Genomic DNA, 12,638 nt, shown 5'->3' with positions numbered 1-12,638 from the left:
GGTACGTCGCCAAGCTCAAGAAGCAACCCCCTGAAATAGGCTACATGCAGCAATTACCCAGAGACTGCCAAGACATCTCTACCAATGACATGTATGTACACTGTGTTGGTTGGACATCTTCGGCAAGATAACAATGCTGTTGCTGGGTTGTAACACATCAGCAACCTCAATCATAATGCCACAGAATGTTTCGTTTTTCCTCCAGTTTTCTCTACAACTGTGAAATGGTCCTATGTTATGCTTACAACTCACAGCACATTTCATACTGTGGTTGACGACAGATCAGCAAATGACCTGGCAGCATGTGATAATGATATAAAAGAGTTTGCTGTGGACATAGCTTCTCCATGACTAATATTGTGAGACCAAAGGCATACAACACACACACACACACACACACACACACACACACGCACGCACACACCAGCCAAAACCTCTGCCCACACGGATTGCAACAGGCACACTAAACAACTGTTTTACACAGATAAGCTACAAATGTCATACATTTCAGAGTTACCAAAGCTGATCCATGCAGTATCACCATGATGCAATAGTTTCTAATGGCTCACGGGGACAAAAAATGGAGTTTTACTAAACCAAATACAGTGCAATCAATTAGGATTACATTCAGAAATGAATTATTGATATTTACACAATAATGTACTTAACTTACTATGGTTTTAAACAAACTTACAATAGAATGTTGACAGGAGAATAACTAATACCAATGTATTACAACAAATACACAAACAGCTAGATAGCTTTACAACCTTTAAAAGAAGAAAAATTGCGTACCTAAGACACATCTTACACAACACCATACATAAAGTTCTACAGCTGACAACAGAAGGGAAGATCAAGGTAAAAGAACAATATATTGGTTACATAACATGAAGCTAATCACCAAGAGCAGATTAACTACTACATACTGCTGTTCATAGAATACAGATGCATCATGTGATTGTTAGCATCCATTCATTGATAGGTACAAGAAGGAGGAGGAGGAGGAGGAGGAGGAGGAGGAGGAGAAGAAGAAGAATTCTAAATCCCTTACAAGCGAAATAATCTGTCTCCCTTTGTCCACAAAACAGGTGGGCCTACCCTCAATCAGGACCTGAATGATCTACAACATCTTTCCAACCTTTAGCACCAGATTTCCCCCCCCCCCCCCCCCCCCCAAGTTAAAGTTCTTAATACTAGGATGTCAACAGTATTTGGAATTTCGTCTTCTAGAAGTAAATAATGGCCAAATTACTGTGAGGGTCGTTCAATAAGTAATGCCCCACCTTTTTATTTTTTTAAGAGCCATTAATACACATACACAAACTTCCTTGCTGATGCTTCACATTTGATATTTGTTCTGTGCACTGGTGAAGTTCCAAACTGTTCTGGCAGATGGCAGAGCCAGTAATTTGGGTTGGACGTCATGGACTCATTCACCCTACAGTCCAGACCTGGCACCCTCAGACTTCCATATCTTTGGGCTGCTTAAAGATTCTCTATGGGGGACACACTTGGAAAATGATGAGAGTGTCAGTCATGCAGTGAAAACATGGCTATGCCTACAGGACAAGAGCTTTTACCAGCAGGGAATACACGTTCTTCCACAACGTTGGCGTATGGCCATAGAACATGCCAACAAGCACCAACAAGGACATGGACAAGACATGTTGATGTATATTGTCACCAAATTCTGACTCTTAACAATAAATATGTCCTGAGAAAAAAATGTGGGGCATTACTTAATGAACCACCCTCGTAAATTGTATGAAGCATAGATATTGCTACAAGCTGTGGTACAAATGATCTAACACAGTCACACCAGCAGCACAAAGTGCACTGTGTTTCAGAAGATAATTAACAAGATACATCATAGAAATGGTTGGAAATCTTACACACAGGTAACGAAAAACAATCACACTATTCTTCAGTAAGTTGGTCATGATATTGGTATCAGCGAAAATTGAGATCACAAGGTGAATGCAAGCCAAAATGTAACACCAAATACATATGATAAGCTGCATCAACCAGTTAGAGACTGGAGACGGAATGGGGAAAGAAACACCAAAAAAATTGAGTTCCTGGGTGATGAGAACTTTATTAATATTGTGAGATTGTGTGGAGAAGAAAGGAGTGGGGTGGAAGAGAGGACCTGAAGTTCTATTGCCACAAGATAATCATTTAATTTCCTTACACCTAAAACTCTCATAATAAAACTGAAGCAAAATCCAAATAATATAAACCTCATCTCAGCTCGCTAGGTATTTGGATCTGTATCATGACAGTGTATTGTTTCATATGTCATATCTAGTCCATGGCTGAATGAAATAGCATTTTGTCCTTCCTGAGATATACTTAACAGCATCATGTTTTGCCTGAGGCATGTTGTTATTTTACACACTTGTGACTAGGGAAAAAAGTTCACTTTGCTCCCATTTTAACTGTTGTCCCCAATGTTCTGCTGCCTCCGCAACAGTTTGAGAACTTGTAATCAGTTACACAACTGTGCTTGCATAGTACGAGGCAACAGCAGAGAAATATGAAATGGTTCCAGAAGGGTTGAAATTAGTCTCGATTGCAAATTAGACAAAAACCATGAGGAAAGAAATTATTACTGGCCATTGTACCTTTGTCACAAGTGACTTAGGAAAATAATGTGACATAGGGCATTTCTCATCTTTAAAAAAGATGAGTAACAAGAATTTGACATCAGTTAGGACTGAGTATCGTGGAAAATTTTCCTTCAATGAAACAGATGGACAGCTGCAAATAATACTTAAAGTACAGAATAAAAATGAAGTTAAATCCAAAACAATAAATATTTCTAATTTTCCATGAATAGTAGAGAGTAGTTCGCATATACTAAACAGCTCTTAGGGGCTGGATAAACTAAGTGAACTCAAGAAAAATGCAAGTTGCCAGAAAAACAATTACTGAAAGTGACCTTTAACTGTAATTAAGATCAAACACTATTCAATTATAAATTTAGTATTTCCAAACATAGAGCTGATCAAATGCGTCATTTATGAACAATCTTACTGCTTCAAATCAGGTTCACTCTAAATATTTATTTCTAAATGTTTACAGATAGTTCAATCTCTTGATTTTAAATAATAACAGACATGGGAACTAATAAAATACCTTATCTTGAAGATTTAGCCAACTTTAATGGTAATTAATAACTTGGATCATTTTAAAATCAATCTTCATTACAATGAAAGAAAAAAAGGAAACTTTTATCATCTAAATACAAGTTTTAAAGATATTCATAATATTTTAACTGGTAAATTCATGGGTAAGAAAACATCACCAAGCCAAGCATTCATTAGGAAATGCGCAGAAGCTTTTTAAAAAATCAATATAACATTTCAAACAAATGACAACTTCAAACATGTACTAATAAAAATTATCACAAGGCCACTGTATCCATTCAATGAATGTTTTCATGTAGTCATACTGAAGAACTAAAGAAAAATTCCTAATAAACCACTATATTGACCTGCCACTGACTTAACTTCTACTATATTTTTAAATTAATATCCACAGTTTTATATGACTGAAGTCATAAGAGCAAGACTGGATTTAATATTTGTAGTGTGATTAAAACAGCTTGTGACTTTTGAAGTTTAGCTCACAGACAAAGAAGTGACACCATTGCTCCACCAACACCAATGAAATGTCAGCTTCCTCTGCTACACCACCAACAGTTTAGTTGCTACAATGCTCCCTGTTGCCGCATCAGTTAACAGTAGTGTACTGTGCTGATAATCAGTGGCTTGTAAGTAGCACATTTGACATATGCTGGAAAAACTGCAACTCTCCAGTCAGACACTAAACTGTCAAAATTCACAAGTTATTTTTATCAAACTATAGTTTTTTGTTGCTATATGTACCTCTTTTCTCTGATGCTGCTGTCATGTTTTGATAGATGCCAGAAGAATTTAAATTTAGACTGCTCTTCAACTTATACTTTATAAATGTTACTTAACACTCTGCATGAACAGCACATCATGTTCATGAACAGCATAGTTCTCAGAAGATACTTCCAATTCAGTATCTGCATTTATGTCAAGCAACATATGTTGGTTCCACACAAAACGCCGCAAAAATTTTTCCGATGCATTCTTCACGTAACTACACACTCATAATAAAATGTGTACACTGCAAGAACAACATATCCCTGAATATAATATGACAACTATTACTAAATTCACTGTTACTATAAAGGTTTGCTGGCAGCGAAACTATACAATATTTCTCACTTTGACTGAAGATATAATTTTGATTTTGATGCAACATACATTAGTTTTCACAAATAAGGGAAAATCAGAAAAAGACATCTGCAATAATTTCAGGTTGGCAATTTTCATTATCATTCTACATGAACTGGAAACCGTTTCTTTTGAACTGGAAACTTTCTTGCAGTATGTCATGGCTATCAGATGTCACAATCCATGTTAATTATAATAATTTGAAATTAACATATTCAATATTTTGACAATAAATATTACTGTTAAATGTGTGTGAATTACTACTTACATGTTGTAATGATATGTCTTATGTTTGTGTGGTAAAGTTGTTCTAACTGTATGTTTTTAAGAAGCTATGATGTTGGACATAACCACCAAGTGCTACAAATTGGTTGTCATATGGACACAGTACACAGCAGTGTATCTGGGAGTAAGTAGTCTCTGTTTTGAGGATAAGAACAGACAGGTAGGTAGCCAATGGTCTAATAACATTGTTGTATCATTTATTGAAAGAACTCAAGTGATGGGAAACTGTCAGAATTGAGGTAGATCGAACTCAAATAGATATGGCCAGGGGATTAAATGTTCATTTTTCTGCTGATCATAGTTATCTCAATAATTTCTAATTATAAGTTAGGTAGTCACAACGTTCACTCAAGAAGGTCAAGAGCTTAAACATACGCTACTTACAAATATTTACTGTTACACATTGGAAGAAACAGGACCAACACTCCATTCTAAGTGCAGCTGTCCATTTTTTAGACATTGGAAGATCATATCATTTAGTACTGTGTGTAGAATAATCCTAAATGACAACTTGGCACGTGTGTAACACTTGTTACGATAAAGGGCATTTACACAGGGTATGGCAGCATATTTATTGGACTGCAGAATAAGTAAGGACTATTAAAACGAAACAAAGATGATGTGACTTACCAAATGAAGGTGCTGGCAGGTCGACAGACACACAAACGAACACAAACATACACACAAAAATCAAGCTTTCGCAACAAACTGTTGCCTCATCAGGAAAGAGGGAAGGAGAGGGAAAGACAAAAGGATGTGGGTTTTAAGGGAGAGGGTAAGGAGTCATTCCAGTCCCGGGAGCGGAAAGACTTACCTCAGGGGGAAAAAAGGACGGGTATACACTCGCGCGCACACACACACACATATCCATCCACACATATACAGACACAAGCAGACATATTTAAAGACAAAGAGTTTGGGCAGAGATGTCAGTCGAGGCAGAAGTGCAGAGGCAAAGATGTTGTTGAATGACAGGTGAGGTATGAGTGGCGGCAACTTTAAATTAGTGGAGATTGAGGCCTGGTGGATAATGGGAAGAGAGGATATATTGAAGAGCAAGTTCCCATCTCCGGAGTTCGGATAGGTTGGTGTTAGTGGGAAGTATCCAGATAACCCGGACGGTGTAACACTGCGCCAAGATGTGCTGGCCGTGCACCAAGGCATGTTTAGCCACAGGGTGATCCTCATTACCAACAAACACTGTCTGCCTGTGTCCATTCATGCGAATGGACAGTTTGTTGCTGGTCATTCCCACATAGAATGCATCACAGTGTAGGCAGGTCAGTTGGTAGATCACGTGGGTGCTTTCACACGTGGCTCTGCCTTTGATTGTGTACACCTTCCGGGTTACAGGACTGGAGTAGGTGGTGGTGGGAGGGTGCATGGGACAGGTTTTACACTGGGGGCGGTTACAAGCGTAGGAGCCAGAGGGTAGGGAAGGTGGTTTGGGATTTCATAGGGATGAACTAAGAGGTTACGAAGGTTAGGTGGACGGCGGAAAGACACTCTTGTTGGAGTGGGGAGGATTTCATGAAGGATGGATCTCATTTCAGGGCAGGATTTGAGGAAGTCGTATCCCTGCTGAAGAGCCACATTCAGAATCTGATCCAGTCCCGGAAAGTATCCTGTCACAAGTGGGGCACTTTTGTGGTTCTTCTGTGGAAGGTTCTGGGTTTGAGAGGATGAGGAAGTGGCTCTGGTTATTTGCTTCTGTACCAGGTCGGGAGGGTAGTTGCAGGATGCGAAAGCTGTTGTCAGGTTGTTGGTGTAATGCTTCAGGGATTCCGGACTGGAGCAGATTCGTTTGCCACGAAGACCTAGGCTGTAGGGAAGGGACCGTTTGATGTGGAATGGGTGGCAGCTGTTGTAATGGAGGTACTGTTGCTTGTTGGTGGGTTTGATGTGGACGGACGTGTGAAGCTGGCCATTGGACAGGTGAAGGTCTACATCAAGGAAAGTGGCATGGGATTTGGAGTAGGACCAGGTGAATCTGATGGAACCAAAGGAGTTGAGGTTGGAGAGGAAATTCTGGTTCTTCTTCACTGTGAGTCCAGATCATGAAGATGTCATCAATAAATCTGTACCAAACTTTGGGTTGGCAGGCCAAAATATATATATCTAGTCGCGTGACATCCTTCGTGCTGTCAGCGATTACTTTTGATTTTTGTGTGTATGTTTGTGTTTGTTTGTGTGTCTATCCATGTGTGGATGGATATGTTTTTTTTTTTTTTTTTTTTTTTTTGTTGTGGTTTTAGGGCGCAAAACTTCTATGGTCATTAGCGCCCAGCCCGTGACTTAAGACAGTAAAAAACCGAAATTTAAAACCAGCAGCAATGGGAACAAAGTCAGAAAATTGGAGAAACTAAAAATAGAAGACTGCTTAAAAATCCACTACAGAAAGGGGGTGATTGTCCCCAAAAAAAGCTTCAAATGACTGACGTCATTTCACTGTTACTAATAAACTGTATAACGCGGTCGGCGGAGCGCGTGTCATCTGCTAAAATCGACGATAGATCAGGCGATAGCTGTAGACGGGAGCGTAACGGATTAAAATAGGGGCATTCAATTAAAAGGTGTCTTACCGTCCACAGCTGAGAGCAGTGGGGACAGAGTGGGGGAGGATCGCCGCTTAAAAGATGTCGATGGCTAAAACGACAATGCCCTATCCGGAGTCTAGCTAAAATTACCTCCTCCCGACGACGCGTTCGGGAGGAAGAGGTCCAAGCGCAAGGAAGGGCTTTCACTTCCCGCAATTTATTACAGGGAAGTGCCGACCAATGGGCATGCCATAAATGAGCAACATGGCGACATAAATCGTTCCGAAGATCGGTGAAGGGAAGCGACTGAATAGCTGGCCGAGGAAGAGAGACTGCGGCCTTGGCCGCTATATCGGCCGCCTCATTCCCACAGATACCAGCGTGTCCCGGGAGCCAGAGGAACGCCACCGAGACGCCCCTCAGGTGAAGCAAGCGCAGACAGTCCTGAATCCGGTGGACCAGAGGGTGCACAGGGTAAAGAGCTTGGAGACTGAGGAGAGAGCTGAGAGAATCTGAGCAGATAACGTGCTGTATCCGCTGATGGCGGCGGATGTAGTGGACAGCCTGGAGAACAGTGTAAAGCTCCGCAGTATAAACCGAACACTGGTCGGGAAGCCGAAAGCGATTTGGGGTGTCGCCAACAATATAGGCACTCCCTACACCTAACGATGTTTTCGAGCCGTCGGTGTAAATAAATGTGGCGTCCGTCATTTCTGCACATAGAGCAGCAAATGCCCGACGATAAACAAGTGTAGGGGTACCATCTTTGGGAAATTGACAAAGGTCACGGAGCAGGCAGATCCGGGGACGGAGCCAAGGCGGTGCTGTACCCCAAGTTGTCAGGAAGGTTTTAGGAAAGCGGAAGGAAAGAGAATGGAGCAGTTGACGGAAGCGGACTCCCGGGGGTAGTAGGGAGGAGGGGCGGCCTGCATACCCTACATCAAAGGAGGCGTCGAAAAAAAGGTCGTGGGCTGGATTAGCAGGCATGGAAGACAGACGGCTAGCATAACGACTCAGGAGGACTGCTCGCCGATTGGACAGCGGAGGTTCAGCAGTCTCAGCATAAAGGCTTTCCACAGGGCTAGTGTAAAAAGCTCCAGACACTAAACGTAATCCACGGTGGTGGATAGAGTCGAGACGCCGAAGAATAGACGGCCGAGCAGAGGAGTAGACTATGCTTCCATAATCCAATTTCGAGCGCACTAAGGCGCGATAGAGGCGGAGAAGGACCACTCGGTCCGCTCCCCAGGAGGTACCATTCAGGACACGGAGGGTGTTAAGTGATCGCAGACAGCGAGCCGAAAGATAGGAAACGTGGGAGGACCAGCATAGTTTTCTGTCAAACATAAGACCCAAGAATTTAGCGACGTCTGAAAACGGAAGGTTGACAGGACCTAGATGTAAGGAGGGCGGAAGAAACTCCGTACGTCGCCAAAAATTGACACAAACGGTCTTACTGGGTGAAAAACGGAAGCCAGTTTCGATGCTCCACGAGTGGAGGCGATCGAGACATCCTTGAAGACGTCGTTCAAGAAGGCTGGTCCGTTGAGAGCTGTAGTAGATCGCAAAATCGTCCACAAAGAGGGAGCCCGAGACATCAGGAGGGAGACAATCCATAATTGGATTTATGGCGATGGCAAACAGTACAACACTCAGCACGGATCCCTGGGGTACCCCGTTTTCTTGGGAGAAAGTACGGGAGAGAGTAGTGTTCACCCGCACCCGAAAAGTGCGCTCTGCCATAAATTCGCGAAGAAAAAGGGGCAGCCGGCCTCGAAAGCCCCAAGAGAACAGTGTGCGGAGGATGCCTGTCCTCCAACAGGTATCGTATGCTCTCTCCAGATCAAAAAATATTGCTACCGTTTGGCGTTGCCGGAGAAAATTGTTCATGATATAAGTGGAGAGAGCGACATGATGGTCAACTGCAGAACGATGCTTCCGAAATCCGCATTGGGCTGGTGTTAAAAGACTGCGGGATTCCAGCCACCAAGCTAAACGGTAATTCACCATACGCTCCAAAACCTTACAGACACTACTCGTGAGAGAAATGGGGCGATAGCTAGAGGGGAGATGTTTGTCCTTTCCAGGTTTCGGAACGGGAACGACAATAGCTTCCCGCCACCGTCTGGGAAAGGTGCTGCCGGTCCAAATTCGATTATAAAGGCGAAGGAGGTAACGCAGACTATGGGTGGATAAATGCAGCAACATTTGGACATGGATACCATCCGGTCCTGGGGCGGAGGAGCGGGAAGAAGAGAGGGCATGTTGGAGTTCCCGCATGGAGAAAACAGTATTGTAGCTTTCGTGATTTTGGGAGGAGAAAGCAAGAGGTCGCACTTCCGCTGCACGTTTCTTCGGGAGAAACGCTGGCGGGTAATTTGAAGAGCTCGAAATCTCAGCAAAGTGCTGACCCAACGAGTTAGAAATTGCGACGGGGTCCACTATGGTATCATGCGCGACAGTGAGCCCAGAAACCGGGGAGAAACTAGGCGCGCCTGAGAACCGTCGAAGCCGACTCCAAACTTCCGAGGAGGGAGTGAAGGTGTTAAATGAGCTAATAAAGAATTTCCAGCTTGCCTTCTTGCTATCGCGGATGACGCGACGGCATCGCGCACGGAGCTGCTTATAGCGGATACAGTTGGCCAAAGTAGGATGGTGACGGAAAATGCGAAGAGCACGTCGCCGCTCACGTATTGCGTCACGGCATGCCTCGTTCCACCAAGGAACTGGGGGGCGCCGGGGCAATTCGGAGGTGCGTGGTATTGAACGTTCCGCGGCTGTAAGGATAACGTCGGTAATATGTGTGACCTCATCGTCGACGCTGGGAAAGCGACGGTCATCGAATGTCGCGAGAGACGAAAAAAGTGTCCAATCGGCTTGGGCATACTTCCAGCGTCGCGGGCGCATATATGGCAGTTGAGGCTGCAGTCTGAGGACACATGGAAAGTGGTCACTCGAGTGTGTATCATCAAGGGCGAACCATTCGAAGCGTCGAGCTAGCGGAACAGTACCGACCGCAAGGTCCAAATGAGATAAGGTTGTCGTGGAGGCAGACAAAAATGTGGGGACCCCAGTGTTGAGGCAAACTAGATCCGCTTGGTGGAAGACGTCTAGCAATACGGAGCCACGTGGACAAGGGTGTGGAGATCCCCAAAGCGGGTGGTGGGCATTGAAGTCCCCAACCAGCAAATAGGGGGGTGGAAGCTGACCAAGAAGATGAAGGAGATCAGCTCGTGCCATTGGTGTGGACGATGTAATGTATACAGTACAAAGAGAGAACGTGTATCCGGAAAGTGAAAGACGGACGGCGACAGCTTGGAAGGAAGTGTTTAAGGGGATTGGGTGATAATGGAGAGTATCACGGAGAAGAATCATGAGTCCTCCATGGGCTGGAGAGCCTTCAACAGAGGGGAGATCATATCGGACAGACTGAAAATGAGGGAGAACAAAGCGGTCATGGGGACGCAGCTTTGTTTCCTGAAGACAGAAGATGACCGGCGAGTAGGAGCGTAAGAGGACCGACAATTCATCCCGATTGGCTCGAATGCCGCGGATATTCCAGTGGATAATGGACATGGGGTGAAAAGAGAATGGAGGAATGTGACCAAAGTTGCTGTCAACTCAAAGACTGCTCGGAGCTAGCAACCGACAGCATGGAATGGCATTCAGCCGAAGGCAGAAGATCCTGATCCATAAGTTGGTCAGGAGCAGTCCCTGCCACCAGCGATCGCCGGTTGACCGGCCACCAGCAGTGCGCCTCGGCGACACAGAAGATGGCCGAGGGCGATTTCCGCCAGGTGGTGCTGTAGAGGGGGCACGCCTTGGCGGAGGAGAGGAACTGGGTTTCTTTGTAGCCTTCTTGGAAGAATGTTGTTTAGATGAAGGAGGAACCGATGGTTGTGAAGCTACGGTCCGTAAAAACTCTTCACGAGTATGCTCTTTTTTCGAAGACTTGGCGTCCGACTTTTGGGCTCGAGATGTAGCAGAACCCGACGAAGGGTGAGCCATAGAGTGGGCAGGCGAAAGTGGTGAGGTTGAACGAGCGATCTTTGCGCTGGCCGATCTGACGACCGTGGTACTAAAGGTGAGGTCGCAAGTCTGCGTGGCCGCCTCCTTTGTTGGCCGAGGAGAAGCAAGGACAGTGCTGTATTTTCCTGTCTGAGGCACGGTGGGCTTGCGACTGGCGAATAATTTTCGAGCAGCAAAGGTCGACACCTTTTCCTTCACCCTTATTTCCTGGATGAGCTTCTCATCCTTAAAAACGGGGCAATCTCGTGAGGAAGCAGCGTGGTCACCCATACAGTTGATGCAGCGAGGGGATGGAGGTGGACAAGCACCCTCATGGGCATCCGTGCCACACGTAACACATTTGGCTGGATTGGAACAGGACTGGCTGGTGTGATTGAACCGCTGACATCGATAGCAACGCGTAGGGTTTGGGACGTAAGGGCGAACGGAAATTATCTCATAGCCTGCTTTGATTTTCGATGGGAGTTGAACTGTGTCAAATGTCAAGAAGACAGTGCGGGTTGGAATGATGTTCGTGTCAACCCGTTTCATTACTCTATGAACTGCCGTTACGCCCTGGTCAGACAGATAGTGCTGAATTTCTTCGTCAGACAATCCATCGAGGGAGCGTGTATAAACGACTCCACGCGAGGAATTCAAGGTACGGTGCGGTTCCACCCGGACAGGGAAGGTGTGGAGCAGAGAAGTACGCAGCAATTTTTGTGACTGGAGGGCACTGTGTGTTTCTAACAACAGGGTGCCATTCCGTAATCTGGAACAAGACTTTACGGGACCTGCTATTGCGTCGACTCCTTTCTGAATAATGAAAGGGTTGACCGTGGAGAAGTCGTGACCTTCATCAGACCGAGAAACAACAAGGAACTGTGGCAACGATGGAAGAATCGTCTGTGGCTGAGACTCAGTATGCTTACGTTTGTGACTAGACTTAGTGGAAGGTGAGGAAACCATTGCGGAAGAATCCCCCATGATTACCGGCGTCTCCGATGGCGCGCTCCTCCCTTGTGGGGGCCCTCACTGAGGGCACTCCCGCCTTAGGTGATTGTTCACACCTCAGGTCACACCTCCCGACAAACGGACGGAGGGACCAATCGGCATTTTCGGAAGGTATCAGCTCGGGTAATCACCCCTCCCTGGGCCTGGCCGTTACCAGGGGGTACGTACGTGTCCTACCTGTCTACCCGGGGCGGGGAATTACGCGTTACCCCGTCACCGGCTACGCACGAAGGCGTGGGTCGGCCTTCAGACACGCACAGGGAGGAAGAAAGAGAAAGGGAAAGGAAGGAAGAGAGGTCTCAAACGCCGCAGCGGAGAAAAGAGAAAGAGAAGAGGTAAGGAAAAGAGAAGGACAAAGGAAGGAAGAAGACAGAGAAAGACAAAGGAAGGAAGAAGACATAAAAGCAAGGAAGGCAAGAAATGCAGTACATTTACGGGCGTCCGTCTCCGGACGTAGGCACAAACCATACTCCCAGATGGGGAGAAAGAGAAGGAAAGAGCCAGAGGTGAGGGGAGGAGGGGC

The 12,638-nt window shown here is 45.2% G+C and overlaps 1 protein-coding gene across 2 annotated transcripts in view; it reads right to left on the bottom strand.

Moving 5' to 3' along the window:
* Window positions 1–12,638, bottom strand: part of LOC126088122 (bromodomain-containing protein 7) — a 148,972-nt gene that overhangs the window by 116,760 nt on the left and 19,574 nt on the right. Inside the window, exon 1 of one of the 2 annotated variants that reach the window (XM_049906227.1) lies at window positions 3,894–4,113. The exons of the other annotated variant lie outside the window; for it this stretch is intronic. Coding sequence (XP_049762184.1) covers window positions 3,894–3,918 — 25 coding nt within the window. The 5' untranslated portion in view covers window positions 3,919–4,113. Of the gene's footprint in view, window positions 1–3,893; window positions 4,114–12,638 lie in introns of those variants that run through there. 2 annotated transcript variants of the gene reach the window in all.

The sequence above is a fragment of the Schistocerca cancellata genome, chromosome 6 (assembly GCF_023864275.1).
Source record: "Schistocerca cancellata isolate TAMUIC-IGC-003103 chromosome 6, iqSchCanc2.1, whole genome shotgun sequence".
NCBI lineage: Eukaryota > Metazoa > Arthropoda > Insecta > Orthoptera > Acrididae > Schistocerca > Schistocerca cancellata.
Note: the sequence above shows the minus strand (reverse complement) of the source record. Positions and strands in the feature narration are given on the sequence as shown.